A 19492-nucleotide genomic window follows, 5' to 3' on the forward strand; every position below is an offset into this window, starting at 1 on the left:
GTCAGTGCTCACTGGAGACTGAAGGAGCTTCTCTGGGAAGGGCCACCCCGCAGAGCCCCAGTGGCGCCCGCTCACCAGCGCTGCACCGGCAGCTCTCAGACAGCACTACCTGGCCCTTACGGAGGCTGTGGGCTCTGCTCACTCAGTGCTGGCCAGAACTCACAGAAGGAAGCTCCTTAGCCTTAAAAGGAAGTACCAGGGTCAAGCTGGGTGGCCCCCAAGTCCAGGGAGCCACTGACACCCCAAACTTCCATACAAATCACCTAGGACGGGTTCTACATGATGACCTAGGGCTGGCCGTCCACCTGCTGCACGGCTGGAAGCCAGCAAACCATAGCCAGGACGTGACACTCACTGCCCAGGGAACAGAGTCCCTGCGGCGGCCACTCCTGCCCACTGCTCCGGGAAGAAGGACTCCTGTCACCCCACTGAGGGGACACGTGTGTCACCGCCGAGCCGGACAAGGGGCAGGGCTGTGCTCTGAGCCCTTTTGAACCTGGCAGCAAAGGGCGGATGTAAAAGGGCTCAGAGCAGCCTCCGCTGCACCCTGCAGCAGCACCAGTGTCCTGAGTGATGCACCTGCCCAGGGCTCTGGGGAGGGGGGAAGGGCTGAAGCGGCCCCTCGGCCCCCTGCCCGGGCTGGGCGGCCTCGCGGGAGCCGAGAGACATTACGGCAGGCACTCACTTGGACTTGTTCTCTTCATAGTGAGCACTGGTCTTAATGTATCTGGCCAGCTCTATCTGCATGTCGCCGAAAAGGGGCACCACCTGCAGCTGCTGCAAAGGAAGCAAACAGAGCGCGTGAGACCCTGCAGGCGGGGCGGGCCCCGGGGGACCCTGGGACCAAAGGGAGCCCATGCTAGTGGTTGGTCCTTTGCTGTCTCCAACCAACTCTGTGTTCCCAGGTCCTGAACCCAGACAGGCAAAGTGACTTGGTCAAGGTCACCCAGCCTGCAGAAAGCATGAATGGGCAGCCACCCGGCACAGGGTCCCAGCTCAGAGGATCCTGGCTGCTGTGAACTCTAGGCTTCGGGCAGGCATCTGAGTGCCCCTGGCTGGATGTGGTCTTCTAAGAAAGTCCACACCATGAAGAGAATGCAAAGCACAACAGCTAACAGCAGGGGGCAGACAGCACCCTACAAAGGCTGTGCACTGAAGGAGGCTGGTGTGTAGTGCTGCTTCTCATGCACTCAGAAGGTGCACTTCAAACACGCCATCCAAGCCACTGAATCCCCTGTGAGGTCAGCACTAGCATCACCCATGTCCATATGGAGAAACGCAAGTGTAAGCTGCTGACGGGATTCTTCACAAAGACCAGCTAGAAGTCAGGGCACAGTGGGATTAAGCCGCCACTCATGATGCCAGTATCCCATATGGGTACTGGGTCGAATCCCGGCTGCTCCACTTCTGATCCAGCTCTCTGCTATGGCCTGGGAAAGCTGTGGAGGATGACCCAAGGTGCAATTTCTGGCTTCTGGCTTTGTCCTGTCCTACTCTTTGCCATTGCAGTCATTTGGGGAATGAACCAGTACTGGAAGATCTCTTTCCATCTGTCTGTCTGTCTCTCTCTGTGACTTTGCCTTTCAAATAAATACATAAATCTTAAAAAAAAAAAGTAGTCCAGGAGCGAGGATTATAACCACGCAGGCTCTACTTCAGCTACAAAACCCCGATCAATCATCTAGGGAACCTTCCAGAGCACACAGCTTCAGCCCTCCTATTTCTTAGCCTGGAGAACTACATGTAGGGGAGAGGCAGTGACTATCCCCAAGCCGCTCGGTTAGGATGCAGCAGAGTGAGTCAGAAATCCAGGGGAGCCCACGGTGGGCTTCTGCTCCTGCTGCTCACCCCCACCTCATTCATGCTGACTTGAGGCAGATTTTCCAAGGGTCTCCCAAGATGAGCTGTTTTTATTTGGGGCAGCTCCAGAGAAAAAGCAGTTTCAATCCTAGAAAACAAGTGTAGCCAAGCCAAAGGACTCCTCAGGCGGCTCTGCTCCCCTTAGCCTTGAAGAGCCAGGCGGACCCAGGTGCAGCCCAGTGCCCTCCGTGCCACACCTTCAAGGGGTTCCGATCTGAACATAAAGCTGGGCTTCCTGTGTCTGCGCCCTCAGGCCCAGCTTCATGTCCGCAGTTCCCAACCTTAGAATAAACTGGGAACACAGAATTTAATTCCAAAGTAGGAGATCCCCTTGCAGACCCCTCAAAGGCTTGATCTAACTCAGAGGCTTGATCTAACTGGAAGCTTTTATTTTTAAAGACTCAGGGCCAGAAGATCCAATCTCAAAGGCGCTGGAATGGACTGAGAGTTCAAGGGATGCTGATGAGGCGTCCTGCCCCAACGTGGGGGCAATCAGAGGTAGCCTCCGGTGGGCAGGGAGAGAGGCTGCTCTTGAAAATGTGAATCAATTTAAAATCCAGTCTCTAACGCTCCTACTTCTGGTGGCTGTGTTCATGGTGAAAATTACAGCAGGTGCTGTGTTCTGCACGTGCTGCTTTCTTTCCATGACCGGGATCTCAGCCAAGGGAAAAAGCAGCATGCAAAAAACATCACAGGGCCTCCCAGCCTGGGCCCAGCTCAACTCCAGACTCCTGGGGTTGCCTCCAATAGCATTCACTCCTGTCCTAGTGGCAGCTCGAGGCCCCCATCTCCTCCCCATCTCAGGGTCTTCAGAGCTACATTTCCACCGACAAATCCCAAAGTGTCCTTGGGGGTAATTTTGTTCCTTTACCCAAAACAATCTGGGCTCTGGTAACCCTGGCCCCTGCCCAGCCCCCGCTTCAGCTGCTGACCTTAAAAAACTTATCAATCTTGCTAAGGTTGATTCTCTTCTTGGCGTCCAGTTTGTAGATGTTACTGACATTTCCATCCATCAGGTAGAGGCCAAAGCCCATTACCTGGAATGAGAAGGGGCAGAGCACAGACATCAGTCACACCTGCTGCAAAAGAAGAGAGAGAAAGAGAAAGAGAAAGAGAAAGAGAGAGAGAGAGAGAGAGAGACTGTGCGTATGTGTGCCATTCCCCCTTGCAACATGGAGATACATGTTCTAGTACAACAATCCACACACCTTAAACTACACACAGACCACAGCCAAGGGACGCTCAGGCAGCCTCCTCCTCTTCAGCCCCCACCGCTGGCCACAGCCTATGTGCAGTACTTTCACAAGTATCACTGTCAGGAATAAATCTTAATTCTCACCACAATCTTACGAGTCAAGTTCTATACAATAACCTTCTTCTACCTGGGAGGGTGAGAGCCACAGAGAGGTGGAACAGGCTGCCAAGACCACACAGCGATGGTGCAGAGCCCACATCTGGATGGGCTGGGGACCGAGATCTGTCCACAAGTCCTGCACATTCATTTGTTTGGTGAGGGGTGGGAGAAAGGCAGCGACCTCCTATGTGCTGCTTTACTCCCCATTAATGCCCCCACTGGCCAGCACTGAGCTGGGCTGAAGCCTGGAGCCAGGAGCTCAACCTGGGTCCCCCACCTCGCCAGCAGGGATGCAATTCCTGGAGTGCTCACCACTGCCTCCAAGGGTGTGCATGAGCAGAAGCTGCTATCTGGAGCTGGAAGCCAGTAGGGAAGCCAGGTACTCTGACAGGGGATGCGGGATCTTAACTGCTGGGCTGAGTGATGGTCCTGCACTTGAAAGTCCAGTCCTGAGAGAAAAGACACTTCTCATGCTTTGTTGAGTTCCTGATGGGTAGCACCTCACTGGTTCTTGACGACTATCTGGTCAACAGGGAATACTTGTGAAAACAGCCCACCTCTTTCTCCAACGTGACGACAATGATAAAGTTCCTCAGGAGGCAATGGTGACTGTATTTTTAAAAACGAATCTCTTCTTTAAAATGCCCTGTAGGTGGCTGCACATTCCTGATAGTCCAGTCCATGTAACAGCTGGAAGCAGGTTTGTCATGCTCCTTGGGTCAAGGAGCCGAGCAGCCATGGGGGCGTGGGAAAGGTCCTTCTCTCTGTGTCGCTATTTCCTCATCTGACACGCAGCGACTGCACTAGAAGGCTGTTGAGGTCCCCGTCCCAACCCTCTCTCCCTCACCTGGCTGAGAGCATTTTGTTCTGCAAGATGAACAAGTCTTTTCTGTTTAAGGGTGGACAGCGCCCCCTGGTGGCATATGGGTTCACAAACTCAATCTCAGAGAAGGTCTGATAGAAGAGGGGAGAATTGAGGGAAGAAGGCTGGGAGGTTGGGTCAGAAGGATGTAAGCCATGCAAAAGAAAAAGGAGGGCATGAGAACTTGCAGGCAGCACACCTGAGGCTTCCTGGTGGACTGGGATTCAGTATCCAAGCAGCAAGTTGAGGGGCAGCTACAGAACAATCCAGGCTAGCACTGGGGGTGAAAGGTGACTGAACTTTGGGTGACTTCTCAGTTTCTGATGGTGTGGAGGAAGCCAGAGAATGACTCATGAAGCCCCAGTGTCCTGCAGACTTAATCAAGGTACCATGGAAGCATAAGGATGGAATACCAACACAGGGCTAGGATGCTGAGAACAACAGAGAGGCATCAAGGAGAGGCAGAAGAAAGGGGATTCGACAGGGACTTTCACAGGGGAGGTTCTCGGGGAGACAAAGTCCACACGGGGTCTGTAGTGTCTGAAGGCTCTGCAGGACTGGGCCTTGGGCACTGCAGTTAGTCTGCTGCTCGACACACCCCTACCCTGTATCGGAGCGACTGGCTCGAGTCCTGGCTCTTCTGCTTCCAAACCAGCTTCTTGCTAATGCACACCCTGGGAGGCAGCAGGTAGTGGCTCAGGTAACCGTGTCCCTGCCAGCCCTGTAGGAGACCAGGACTGAGTTACAGGCTCCTGAGTGTGGCCTGGCCAAGCCTTTGTAGGCCGTTGTAGGCATTTGGAGAATGGACCAGCAGATGGAAAATCCTGTGTCTCTGAATTTCAAGTAAAAATTTTAAAAAGGGAAAGACTCTGGAGAAGATCGCTCATTCCGATGTTGCAGCTGTCAGAGAGAGGTTAGGAGCAATGGAAAGAGTTAACAACACAAAGATACCTAAAGAAATGGAGGCTCATTCATGTGACAGTGTTAATGCCTGCATGATATTCCAAACACACTTTTCACAGGGGATGGAACTCATACTTGCTTATTCTCAGTATATATTTTGAAAATAAGCATCAAAAAATCAGGACATATATTAAAATTGTAAAAAAAAAAGATTTTTCCCTGTGCTTTTCTGTATATTGCAGATTTTCCACAATAATAAAAACGATGTCACAATTCTTGAATGAGACTTGCAGACTACTCAAAGAATTGCGATTGTTTTGGAAAAACAAAGCAAAAGCTTGAAGATTCTGCCTTCTGTTAGAGTTGGGACTCTCTCTTCTCCCAACTTTAACTTGATCAACAAAGGCTGTGCTACAAGGGTGTTCGCTGCAGTTTAGTAAACAATTATCCAACAAGAGGGCACTGGAACAAGAGGGCCATGAAAAATCACACTGAAGGAGTATCTTCAATGGCACAATAGCTTGTGGCACAGTAAAGGAAGACGGTTAGAAAGCACTGTGTGTAGTAAGATGGGGGTGCATGTTTAAGTAAGGAAAAGAAATACAATTTTTATTAATGATTTCCAGCAAGACGGCGGTGTGAGGGCAGGTGTGGGGGGCGGGGCATGCGCTGGTGTGTGCCTCCACTCACCTTAAGGAGCATGTGCTTCTCGCTGGGGGTCAGGTACATCTTGTTCTCGTAGTAATCCACGCAGATGTTGACAATGTCGGCCAGCAGCTCCTCATAGCCGGGGATCACTTCCAGCTGCTGATGGAGACACTGCACGGCGGTGCCCTCCGGTTAGGCAGCACCAGCCTCCTCGGGCAGCGCTGCCCGCACCACGCAGAAGGCTCACAGCTGGGTGGTGGTCCGCACTGACCACCCGGGGGGAGGGGAGCTCCGAGTCCTCTCCCCCTGGTCTCCATGGTGGCTGCTCAGAGCTGTCACACGCCTCCCCGGACAGGGAACTCAGCCCCTCGGCCCCCTCCACTTTATTCCCCAGCAGTTCTGACGGTCAGAAAGTGCCCTGTAGTAGAATCAGCCTGGACCACCGGGTGTGGACCCATCTCCACCATCTCCGCAGACAAGGCCAGAGAGACCCAGCCATGGCAGGGAGCTGCGCGGGCAGGACCCAGCAGTACAGAAACAGCTCCTGTGGGAGAAGGGTCACAGGTCCCTGCCCCAGGCCCTGTGGCGTGCCACAGCACTGTGCTGCCACTTTCCCCAGGCAATGGGAAAGGAAACCTGGACTCTGACCACTGGCCACACTTCCCCGGGTGAGATAGGCCCTCTCCGTGTTGTTCTGGGTCCTGCAGACTTTCCTGCTGTGCCTGCTTAGGCTGAGCCAACAGAGATCACTGCTGGTCACAGTGTGCTGGGCAGGACAGGAGGGGTGCCCCGGCAAAGTGCGTGCGGTGACAACAGCTGTGCCCTCCTGCGGCCCTGCCGTTTCTCAGGGGCCACGTGCCGACGGCTCTACACCCACCAGCTCCCTGGCCATGACAGTCCTATGAGATGCACCCTCTTCAGATCTGCACACAGCAGACCCAGTCTACAAAGGAGGAGGCTGAGGCTCAGCCGTTGCCCAAGAGCTCACAGTGGGTCAGAGGGGATCCAGGATCAGAAACCAGTCAGTCTGGCTGCAGACCCCGTGACTGCAACCTCTGCACTGGGGTGGGGCCAGAGCACTGGCCGGGCTTCCAGAGGACAAGAGTGAGGCGGGAGAAAGGGCCGGCTGCAGTGGGAAGAGGGCTGTTCAGCCTGCAGATCGGTCTCAGGCTTGTGTGGGGAGGGGCAGACACTGACACTGGACATGGACTGGGGGACTGGGCTGTCTGCACCCCCGGCTCCAGGCCCCTGCTTGCACCCCCGAGTTGCTGGCAGGACTAACCAGCCAGGGGCCTGCCCTCACCTGAGTGATCCTGTTGTGGTTGGCCAGGAACATGGAGAGGTTCTGCGACTCCTGGATGGACTGGGGGTCTGCCATCTTCCTGAGGAACTGGGCTGCCCTGAAATGCAGGAGGAAGAGTGAGGCGGCAGGCACCGTCCCGCGCGACCAGCCTGAACCACACCGCATGGGCTGCCGTGCCAACCTGACCCCTAGGGCAACGAGCTCTGAGTGTCACAGGCCACTCTCACGGAGAAGGAGGTGCCTCTGGAGCCATCTCCTTGGGGTTTGCCGACACCCTGGTGATACCTACATCTGAAACTTGAAGGCAAGAAGGTACTGACAACCTCTGTAACTCAAACTTCAAAGTTCAAGGGCAACCAGCGTCCCCTCGCCCAGGCAGGAGCGCGGAGTTAGGTGTGAGAGGAGCATCCCTCGCAGTGGTCCTCCGTGAAACTTACAAACCAGAGTCCCAGGCAGGGGTCTTGCTGTTTGGTCTGTGTTCTGTTTCTAAAGCAAAGCAATGCTTGGAAAATGTCTGTGTGACCCAACAGGAATCCAGAGGCCACAGCCACCTGCACGTGCAGCCAAGCCTGCTGTCCCCATCAACTGTGAGCAGGCAGGTGCCTCGCTCATGCCCTTCACTGGCCAGCAGAGGGCGATGACAGCTCTAGCCTAGATAAAAGCCGTTGGCCACAACTGAGGAGACTCTGGGGGAAGGCATTATACTAGGAGCTACCTGTGAAATCTTTGGAAGCGGTCATTTTTTTGGTCAGTTTTGGGAAGGGCTCTGTCTGCCAGGCACCCCAGGTCTCACAGTTGACCCAGAAAGACAAACTCGTGAGAACCGGTCTGTCTATGCTCTTGCTTTTCCTAGGGACCGTGGTGTCCCAGGAGGACAAGGTTCAGGGAGAGGGTCCTTCCATATCAGTGACAGGAAATGCTTCCCAAGAGACGCTCCCAGACACTGTGGAGCTTGCCCGGGCCTCACCGACACAGCCCACACATCGGCTGCTTGCACTGCCCTCCCCGGCTTTGGAGTAGCGGCACCCAGACCCCTCTCCCACTCTCAGTCCTTCTTCCTGTGAGCTGACACTGAGCCCGGCTCCAGGGTGGGCACTGTCTAATCAGAGCACCCACCCCGTGCCCTCTACCATAGTGACCAAGGGAGGCTCAGCACAGCACCCACGCTTGCCCCACTGCAGTCTCCCTGGGAAGGAGGAGCACCCTTTCCTTCCCAGGAGCTGGGGTGCTGCGGTGGCCGGAGGGAAGAGTGAAGCTGCTGGAGGCGACCCCAGGAGGAGCTGCCTGAAACTGACAGAGATGGAGAAACCCAGGCTAACATCATCATCGGAGTACCTGGACACAGGTGCACCTGGGCTTTCCAGGTCCCCTGGCCGCTTCCCTTCCTGCCTGTCCTCAAGCAGCTGGAGATGGCCTTCCTCCTCTTGCGGAAAAGGACTCCTATAACCACCTGTGATTCTCTTACTGCTCCCACAGGGCACAGGACACCGCCTCAGCAGGAGGGGACTGAGGGATCGGTTCCCTCAGAGTCACACGGCTATGCACAGATCAAGTTCTTCAGAGACCAGCTTCGACTCTATTCCTCAAGTCACACTTCCACAACCCCAAGGCCCCTGCAGGTGCACCACGGAGGCACCTGAGAATGGACCTGAGAAGGCTCTGCCCTTCTCCTCCACCTGGCACGAAGAGGGGCCTGGTCGGGGGCAGGGAGGACGGCAGGGGTGCTGACCTCTTGTAGGCAGAGTGGTCGTTCTTGACGCTGCACTTCATGTTCTTCAGCTCGTCCAGAACGGCGAACATGTTGATGAACTTGCCCAGGGTCAGGAGGTAGGCCTCGGACACAAAGTCCTTCCTGCGCTCCGCGTGGCACAGCCGCTTCACCTCGCTGCAGAACCGCTCGATGGCCTTGCGCTGGGGGCAGAGGGGCAGTGAGCGAGGCCAGGGCAGCCCAGTGGAGGCCAGGGTCAAGGCTCCCCAGGGGCCCACGCCAGAGCCTGGACATTTCAAGAAGGGTAAGTGGGTCAGGTGGTCCTTCTCGGAGGAGCCCAGCACCCAGAGCTGATCTCTGGTGGGGGGCCTGGGACCTACACCCACGCCAGCCAGACCTGTGAATTGTTCCACACACTCCTGAGACACATCATCTCAATCATGTGTGGAGGACCAGCACCTTGGACAGTGCCAAGCACCAGCTGATAGGGAGACAGAGACCGAGGGTAAGAGAGACATTGAGAGACAGAAAGAGGTTCATTCATCAGCACTGAGTGTCTACTGTGCACCAGGCACCACTGTAGCAGGGCACAAAATAGAAACTACCCGACAACAAACTCTGCCCCAAGGAGCTCATGTTCTGGTGAGACAGGGCAATGTAACAGGTGCAACAGAGAAAAATAAAGAAGGGAGGGAAGTGATGGGAGGAGGATCAGGGAAAAAATTCACCAAGAAGTGATTTTCAGGAGAGGAATCTGAAAGAGAAGGAGAAAGACACGAGGCTAACTGAGGAAAGTGTGAATAGTGAGTGCAAAGGCCCTGAGACATATTTTAGACATGGGAAGCCTCCTTGAGGTGGAGTAAGTGCAGTGAAAGAGATGGAAACAGGGTCAGCAGGTGCCAGGGTCATTGGCTCTTGCGAACCTGCTCAAAGGTTTGGGCTTCAACATGGAGCGGGGGTGGGGAGGCCCTGAAGCAGGACAGGACAGTCAGTTCAATTTTAAAGGGGTGATGGTGGCTGCTACCATAGTGAGAATAGATGGTATGAAGCAAGATTGGAAGTGGGAGAACAGTTAGGAGGCTACAAAGTTACAGGTGGCATTACCCTAGGGTTCCTACAGATATACCCCAAGGGAATGAAACCTCAGTCTACACAAGACTTGTACATGAATGTCCAAGCTTTGATCATAGTGGTGCAAGGTGGAAACAACTTGAATGCCCATCAACTGATGAATGGATAAATACAATGTGGTGCGTGAGTACAAGAAATAGCAGTCAGTCAGAGAAAGGAGTGAAGTTTGGGCACATTCAATGGGAATGACCTTTAAATATTATGCCTACTGACAGAAGGCAGACACCCAAGCTAACACACGATGCCACTGCATTTCTGTGAAATGTCCACAGGAGGCAAATCCACAGGGACACACACATTTGTGGTTGCCTAGGGCTGGAGGTGGGAGGAGGCGAGGGTGCTCCACAGTGACATCTTAGTGATGGATGCACAACTCTGCGGATATACTAAAAACTTATGAGTTCTCTGCTTTACGTAAGTGAATTACACAATGTGTGACTTGTATCTTCATAAAGCTGTTACCCACTCAGAAAAGCAGTAGAGCAACGGCAAAACAGGCTACCGTAGGCATCCAGAGTGGGTGAGAGATGAAAAGGAAGAGGAGGAGTGGAGGGAGGGGGGGTGAGGAGGGCGGGAAGAGAGATGACTGCTCAAAGCTGAGGGAGCTCCACTCAGCTTCCACGGGCCTGGGCTGCACTGCCAGCTCGTGCCTGCTCTCCTGCAAAGCCGGGACAAGCCACCAGGTCTCAGTCCAATGTCACTTTTTGCACGGATGGAAATGTTCCCCACCTGTGTGGCCCAACAGGACAACCACTCATCACGTGTGGCTCCTGAGGCCCGAGGTGTGCCCAGCACCACTGGGCAATTAACTTTCCAGCTGCACTTTATTAATAGAAACAGCTACAGGTGGATAAAGGCTGCAAACAGGATAGCACACTTCTAAAGGGCTCCAGACCCTCTTCCACAAAAGCCTCTTGCCTGGAGGCTGGCAGCTTAGCCCGAAGTAGGTTTTTGGATACTTTTTCTTTCTCTCAGGAACCTACCTCCTAGATTCCAGGCTGCTATAAGGCAGTTCTATGAAACTAACAAGAACAATGGCAACGTGTTACATCTGCCTGTCCCCAGGGCTCTCCTCGACCCTTTACAAAGACACCTCGTTTATCTTCTCTGCAAGCCTGCAAAGGAAGCATTGCTTCCCAGGAAGGAAATCTGCAGGTGGCAGAGAGGTTAAAGAACTCGCAGACGCATGATCAAAGAGGCACAGCCGGGCTCTAACTCAGGTTTCTCAGCCTCTGAAGGCAGTGCTCCTTGCCTAGGGCTGTGTATGTGGCTCCCCAGCGAATCATCACCCACATGGTCCCAGCTCTCACCTGCAGGTTCCAGCATGGTACTGGGCACAGGGTGGACACTGCCCAGTGCCTGGGGTCTTCTGAGAAGCTCAGCTCACAGTAGGACACGTGGAGGGGCACACAGTGTGGGACAAGACATCCATCCCAGCTGCAGACTGGCCTTAGCATCCAACCTGCACTGCTCATTGGCTTCCCTCATGTCTACCTGCCTTGCTACACTTCCTGTCATTTCTGTTCAATTGGCTCACTCCCTTACCTGGCACTGATGGAAGCCCTTGTTGTCTTTTCTCTTCCTTCTTTAAACAATCACCCTTCCAGGTCCCAGCTGATCTTCCTGCTTTTCCCTTCATCCATTTTCTACACAGCAGCCAGAGCAATGTGGCAAAACCTCAGATCACACCCTATCACTGAAAACCTCTAATAGCTTCCTATATGAATAAAATCAGTGCCCTCCAGTCTCCTTTGAGGACAGGAGCTCACTTGAGTGTATACCAACAGGCAAGAGAAAACATCCCCTCTGATTTAAAAAAAAAGAAAAAGAAAAAGAAAAGAAAAGAAATGGAAAGAAAAGAAAAGAGGAAATTTACCACACCAAACCTGGGTGTATAACCTTAGACACCCTCTTCATCCTGGAGAGCTGAACAGACTGCCCAGCCACACCCAGCACACACCTCTAGGTATTCCCTGAAATCAGGCATTCCACTAATCTACAGAGGAATAGTACAAAGATAAAAACTGCCACAACAGAAAAAGAAGTAACCAACAAGCATCTCCACAAATGTTGAATAACAAATGCACCAATTCAAGAAACAAGAATAAGGAAGACAACATGACGTCTCTAAAAGAATACAATAATTCAATACTAGATTGTGAAGATGATGAGATTAAAGAAATGCCAGAAATGGAATTAAAAAAATTGATCACAGGATTACTTAGAAGCAATCAAAAACAAATAAATGAACTAATAAATGGATTAGAGGGTCTTTTTAGTGAAATAATAACAGAAAATTTCCCTAATTTGGAGAAAGAAAGAGACATCCAAGTACAGGAAGCACACAGAACTCCTAACAGACATGACCAGAAAAGAGCTTTACCAAGAAATTGTAATCAAACTCTCCACAGTAAAACATAAAGAAAAGATTCTAAAATGTACACAAGATAAACACCAGATTACTTTCAGGGCACCTCCAATTAGACTCACAGTGGACTGCTCATCACAAACCCTACAGGCTAGGAGAAAATGGCGAGATATATTCCAAGTCTTAAAAGAACGAACAACTCAGAATACTATACCCTGCAAAGCTCTCATTTATGAATGAAGGTGAAATACAGACTATCCATGACAAACAGAAATTGAAAGAATTTGTCACCATCCTTCCAGCCCTACAGAAGATGCTAAGGATGTGCTGCACACAGAAACACAGAAACAGGAACATCACTACATAAAAAGGTAAAGGAAGAAAATCTCCCAGTAAAATTACAAAAGATATCCAAAGTAAAAAATAGGAATATTTATGGGAAAATGGCAGGGCAAAATCATTACTTATCAATAGTCACCTTGAACGTACATGGCCTCAACTCTCCAGTGAAAAGACATACACTGGCTAAATGGATTAAAAAATAAATTTCATCTATTTGCTGCCTACAAGAAACACATCTTATCAACAAAGATGCACACAGACTAAAAGTGAAAGGATGGAAAAAGATATTCCATGCAAACAGAAACCAAAAAAAAGGTTGTTGTAGCCATCTTAGTATCAGAAAAAAACAGACTTTAACACAAAAACTGTTAAAAGAGACAAAGAAAGGCACTATATAATGATTAAGGGATCAATTCAGCAGGAAGAGATCTCTATTACAAATGTATATGCACCTAATTACAAGGCACCTGGCTGTTTAAAAGAAATGTTAAAGGATCTAAAGGGATTAGTAAGGGATTAGTAATGGGGGACTTCAATACTCCACTTTCTGCAATGGACAGATCAACCAGACAGAAAATCAGCACAAGAGCCTTTGCTGTGCCAGGTCTAAAACAGAAACTCAATCCAGCTCTCCCATGTTCGTGGCAAGGACTCATCTGCTTGAGTCATTTCTGCTGCCTCCCAGGGTATATGTTAGCAGGAAGCTGGAACTGGAAGTGGAGGTGAGACTCGACACCAGACACATGACTATACAGCACCCGAAGCAGGGTCTTAAGCACTGCACTACAGCCTGTCCCTGGTCTCACCTTTAACCACTGTGCCCTTCTCATGGCATCACGGCCTCCACGGGTTTCTTCTTTTTCTTACAAACATCATGTTCTTTCAGTCTTGGCCTTGGCTTTCCATCTGAACTGCTTTTTCTCCTGACCATCACATTCCAGCCTCTCTCGCTGCGCAGATCCCAGCTCACACAGCACCTCCTGAGGGCCTGTCCTAAAGCAGCGCCTGCCCACAGACATTCCACAGCCCAGAACTCTTGCAAGATTTCCTACACTTGCAGCATTTATCATGGAGTACTGTCTATGGTCTTCTCTCCCTTCACCCAAAACCTGCTCTCCATGCTGTATTTGACAAACATGGGGTCAGGGTATCTGCCTGCCTTGCTCAACCCAGAGCATGTAGTATATAATAAAAAACATTTGCTGAAAGAATAAATAACATGGTATAAAACCACAAACCCCAGCATCGGGAGTTTCCTGTGCAGAGTCAGCCCACCTGCTCACCTGAAAGTACATGAACTTCATGAGCTTCGTGACCTCTGGCTCCAGCACCTCCACTGTCTTCTCATAGATCTCCACCCGGTTGGGCTGCTCATTGCATTTCACCTAGGGAGGAGAGAAGTGGTGCTCACACATTTCGCTTTGCATAGACAGTCAAGGTTCATACCCAGAGTCACAGAAACAGGCCTTTTCCCTGGATGGTAACTGATATGGTCATCCTTGTGAGAGGAGGCTGGGGCAGCCCCTGTCTGACCTCTCTGGCAGGGGATAGAAGTGCTACCCAAGGCGGACTGCAGAAAAGGAACCAGCTGACCCCAAGAACAGAACCTTCCTCCATGTCTTGGTTCTGTTCTCTGACCATGAGCACACACACACATGTACTAAGGTATCACTTCTTAAAGCTTTGTCCTATCTCTGCTCTACTGGGGCATGTTCTGTCCATTGCTCTGGGTATGCTTGGCAGAGATCCTGTGTCCATCCCAGACCAACGCTGGCCAATATAAGTTGTACCCATCAAGAAACCCATTTAGCTTGCCTCGTGGCTGCAACCAGTGTGCACATTAGAAACACACGGTGATGTTCTCTCAACACCAACACTGCCAACAGCTCAAGGAGTGTGAAGGAGTGAAGGTGAGCACAAGGACCTCCTCAGGATGCCGTCCAGAAATTCTTAAAGTGGTAGCAACCCAGAAATTCTTAAAGTGGTAGAAACCCACTGAATACCCATTAATCCAGTGATTAAATGGGTAAAATATCAATCACTCAACAACATCACGAACAATTAGAAAGAATCAGATCTATGTGTACTGATATGAAAAAGTGGACACCATAAGGGTGACAAATGAAAAAACTCAAAGAACAGTAAGTATAATTAGGTCTTGTTTTTGTTAAGCAAAACCCAACACTGCGTATATGTTTCTATAATACAGGCATAGAAAATCCAAAAGGATGCAAACCAAGCTGTCAATAGTAGTCACCCCTGAGGGCTAGGATTAGGAGGAGAGACAGGGGTATTTTCTGTTTACTTTATGCACTTGTAGTTTGTTAATTTTGTTACAATGGGTTCCATTAATGATATGATAATGACAATAAAGGTAATAAAAATATCTCTGTGTGTCAAAATAGTCAGTAACCAGTAGGAAAAAAAGCAAGTGGCAGGACAATGTAAATAAGAAATGAAACACTAGCAAATGATAAAAATTTACAAAATAACACTCATGCCAGAGTAAAGATCCAGAAGACTATGCAATACACTGTTGACGTGACAATACTATGGTGGAAGGCTCATTCCGGTGTTGGGGGTATGGAGGCACGATTGTCTTGTCTTTACACCTTTAGTTTACACCAATAGTTTGTGTGTCACACAGTGAGTCTACTCTGTCTTTGCGATGGAACACGGTGATAACATTTTCCAAGTGCCTGGGCGGGGTGGGTGGGTCCTTGTCATCAGTTTTGTAGGAAATTCTCTGATCGACTTGCACGCTTTGACTTGAGTGTTCTTCCCTGGGTGGCAGGCCCTGTTTCACTCTCTGCCACGTGGAGAAGCTCATCTCTTTGGGAGCAGTACTAAAGACTCCTGGAGGGTGAGAGAGGCACTTGGCAAGGGCAGTCTCACCTGGGGAATGGCCCGGGAACAGCTGCGCCAGGTGTACAGCATGACGGCGTACTCGTGTCCTTCTTCCAGCATTTCATTCTGAAACAGCAGAACACCCTCAGCAGGGAGAAATGATGCCCATGTCCCAAGGCTTCTCAGCGGCCTCCAAACCCTCACCGCAGCATCACTTGTGAGATTTATTAGAAATGCAGAGTCTCAGGCCCCTCCCTGGGCCTACAGAATAAGAACCTGCATTTTGGCAAGATCCCCAGATGACTCACAGGCACAGGGTTTTGTGAAAAACTAGACTGAATCATCCTCATTCGACACTCACAGATTCTACAACTGGGCTGCACTTTTCAAACAGATGGATGGCCACCTTAGCAAGTATCAGTCACATCTCTATGTCACCCCAGCAAAGTGTTCCAGCTACAATGTTAGAAAGAAAATAAGCAAGTAGCAAGACAGCATGTTCAGTAGACAGGTTAGCAAACAAACAATTATAAATACACATCACTGTGTATTGAAAAAGTGCTGGTGGAATATGCAGCAAGCTATCTGTAGCAAGTTCTCTGTGGAGCTGGGTTATCGTCTGTTGCTTTTTATGTATGGTATAGAACTATGTTAGTACTATTATACATAACCTTTGCTACTGTAAAACAGTACAGTATTATAATGTTTGCACTTCTGTAAGAGCCGGGGTTACTAGCAAGGTATCTCAAAAATATTCATGAAAAAATAGAACAAAAAGATCACTTTATTTTGATGCCAAACACAATTTATTCATATTATGTATTTCCATGAACTTTTTGAAGACTCCTTAGATTTCATAAGCAGGAAAATGATTAATGTCAATTTTTAAAAATAATAAGCAGAGCAGATGGCAAAACCAACAACAGCATGAACAGGAACCTGAAAAAGACAGAGATGACTCATCCCACCGGGTGACTGGTTCTGTGGAAAGAGCCCGAAACTCAGAGTCCAAATATCTGAGCTTAAGTCTAGATATAAGTTTCATCACTTATTAGCTCTTCAGGCTGTAGTAAACACACAGCCTAAAGCTCTCCATCTGCTCATGTGTTAAAGGATGATGGTGATGATCACTCTCTCCTAGAGCGGCATGAGAACAGGAGACACACCGAAACACATGTATACACACTAGGCAATCTATAAAGCATGTTCAGAAAACACTCCACTAGCACGACAAAATGTCAACCGTGGAGCTACCATTTCACCCAGCACCTCCACTCCTAGATCTCTATGCATAAGAACTGAAGTCATATGTCCACACAGAAACTTACGTGAATTCAAGATCTGCACATAGCAAAAATGTTTGCAGTGACATTACTCACAATGGACCCAAAACTGCAATAACCCTCATGCCAATCAACTAATGAATGGATAAAAAAGTGCAGTCTATCCCTATAATACAATCTCACTCATCTAAAGAAGAATGAAGTCCTGCAACAACACAGATGGACCCTGAGAACAAGCTAAGTGACAGGCCACAGCCTGGGGGGATTCATGTAGATGAAAAGTTCAGAATAGACAAATTCATAGAAACAGAAAGCATATTAATGGTTGCCAATGAATAGGGACAGAGAGGAACTGGGAGTGACTGCTAACGGGTCTGAGGTACCTCTTGGGTAAGGGAAATTAGATGGCAATAATTGTTTTATAACATTGTGGATATGCTTAAAAACTATTGAATTGGATACCTGGAATGGTTTCATGTTATGGAAATTGTATCTCAAAAAACACAACAGAAATATTATTAGACTACTTCTTTTTTTAAACATTTCTATAGACAATTTACTCTTAAAGGTTTATTTTTAAATCTACATGTCAAATCTATTTCATAATTTCTGATTAGTATCCAATCGGATTTAATTTGGAGTTTATTACTTATTATAGTTCTGATTTCAAAGCAAATGTCATCCGCAGACCATACTTCTCTCCATTTAAAGACCTTTTTAAAACTACTGACTTGCATCCTGAAGACCAGAGAGAACCAAGATCAGGCCCATGGTGTCCTGCTGTTCATGTCAAAAAGGCAAGTGACAGTACACAGGGAAATTTTAGCACCAAAGTAACTGCTCTCCAGCAGGTGTGAGTAATTCAAACTCACTCAAGTCTTCTTGAACACTCAGGGGTACCAGGTTCTGGCCTGGGAACAAGATAATGAACAAGAAGAATGTGGGGCAGGCATGTGGCACAGCAGGTTAAGCCACCGCTTGCGATGCCCACATCCCATAAGTGCATGTCAATTAAAGTGCCAGCTACTCAGCTTCCAGTCCAATTCCTTCTAATGCATCCAGGGAAGCAGGAGATGATGGTTCAAGTAGTTGAGCTCCTGCCACTCATGTGGGAATCTAGGATGGAGTTCCAGGTTCCTGGTTTTGGCCTGGCACAGCCGTGGCTGTTGTTGCCATTTCAGGGAGTGAACCAGTGTATGGAAGATCTCTCTTTTTCTCTGCCTTTTAAATAATTAAAAATTTTTTTCTTTAAAGAAGGGGATGATGGTGCTGGTGCCAGTGCTGTGGTGCAATGTGTTAAAGCCCTGGCCTGAAGCGCCGGCATCCTATATGGGTGCCGGTTCTAGTCCCGGCTGCTCCTCTTCCAATTCAGCTCTCACATGGCCTGGGAAAGCAGTCGAAGATGGTCCAAGTCCTTGGGCCCCTGCACCCACGTGGGAAACCTGGAAGAAGCTCCTGGCTTTGGGATTGGTGCAGCTCTGGCCATTGCTGCCAACTGGGGAGTGAACCAGCAGATGGAAGACCTCTCTCTCTGTCTCTACTTCTCTCTCTTACTCTGTCTTTCAAATAAATAAAATAAGTCTTTTTAAAAAAAAATAGAAGGGGATGGACTTGGTCCTGTGTCCTATTTAGCTGACCATCAGCCAGATCTGTCACATAACTGATCAGAATGTAATATTTAGTATGTTGTGATGGAAAGATGACCAGGCAGGGCCTTGAGTTCCAGTCCTGGCTCTATTCAGAGCTATCAGTTAACTTACAAACATCACAATTTCATTCTTTGGAGGCAAAGAGTTAGTGTAAACCACTGTTCTCAATCCTTGGGCACAGTCACCTGGGAACTCTGGAAATGGGTGAAGCCCAGGCCATGCCCCAGATAAACTGAATGTTCATCCCAGGGGGTGGGGTCCAGCACTGGTATTTTTTTTTTTACAAATCTCCAGGAGATACTCAAGCAGCCTGACAACTGCAGGATTAAGGATCCCTAAGGTTCTCGACATTTCTAAGACTCTGTAAGTCAATGACTTACAGTGTGAGTTCAGCTCAAATTTCAGATCTGACAGTGGCAGGCGACCACCTAGCACTTCTGCAGCCCTCATCTCACCCACTGCAATGGCCCTCAATTCTTCCATAAAGTTTGTTGATAGTATGGTTTGAACGCTTTGTCCTCCTTCTCTTTTCTCTGGCCACCCTGCCCTTCGAGAGGCCACCTTGCTCAACTTTGGGCAGCAAAGACAGAAGAGGAGCATTGAGTGAAATCATGTTTCTGCTGCTAAGCAGCTCCTGAAAGCGAGGTAACAGGTAGAGACTGCTGACCAATGTAAGGTTTTGGTGTCATCCAGGCATGTCAACATTAACCTTGTTCTTTTACCCTTAAGATTTAATTTAATTTACTCTGAAAGGCAGAGTGGCAGAGAGAGAGAGAGACAGACAGACAGACAGACAGACAGACAGAAATTGGTCTTCCACCTGCTTATTCACTTGCCAAATGCCCACAGCAGCGGGGGCTGGGTCAGGCCAAAGCCAGGAGCCTGGGATTCCATATAGATCTCCTATATGGGAAGCAGAGACCCAAACACTTGGGCCACCATCTGCTGCTTTCCCAGGCACATTAGCATAAAGCTAGATCAGAAGCAGAGTAGCTGGGACTGAAACCAGCACCCATAAGGTGCTTAACTCCTGCACCTCAATGCTGGCCCCAGTGCACCCTACCCTTGACTCATGTCTAGAACACATCAGTACCATCCCTTTTTGGGCAGACAAGGTACCCCCAAGCTGTCAGAATGCTCATCCCCACAACTGGTGACTATGTGACCTCACATGGCAAGAGGGACTGCGAAGATGGGCTTAAGAACCTTGGTGGGCCTCAGGTAAGCACAGTGG

General features: G+C 49.6%; 1 protein-coding gene across 2 annotated transcripts in view; it reads right to left on the reverse strand.

Annotated features, from left to right (window-relative positions):
* CYFIP2 (cytoplasmic FMR1 interacting protein 2) overlaps positions 1-19492 on the reverse strand; it is a 129496-nt gene that overhangs the window by 77529 nt on the left and 32475 nt on the right. For both annotated transcript variants that reach the window (XM_062188771.1, XM_062188770.1), the window contains exons 4-10: positions 15375-15452; positions 13763-13864; positions 8660-8841; positions 6931-7027; positions 5670-5798; positions 2793-2897; positions 686-777 (exon numbers count right to left, since the gene is read on the reverse strand). In XM_062188771.1, the coding sequence (XP_062044755.1) occupies positions 686-777; positions 2793-2897; positions 5670-5798; positions 6931-7027; positions 8660-8841; positions 13763-13864; positions 15375-15452 (785 nt within the window). The remainder of the gene's footprint in view (positions 1-685; positions 778-2792; positions 2898-5669; positions 5799-6930; positions 7028-8659; positions 8842-13762; positions 13865-15374; positions 15453-19492) is intronic.

The sequence above is a fragment of the Lepus europaeus genome, chromosome 4 (genome assembly GCF_033115175.1).
Source record: "Lepus europaeus isolate LE1 chromosome 4, mLepTim1.pri, whole genome shotgun sequence".
Classification (NCBI taxonomy): domain Eukaryota; kingdom Metazoa; phylum Chordata; class Mammalia; order Lagomorpha; family Leporidae; genus Lepus; species Lepus europaeus.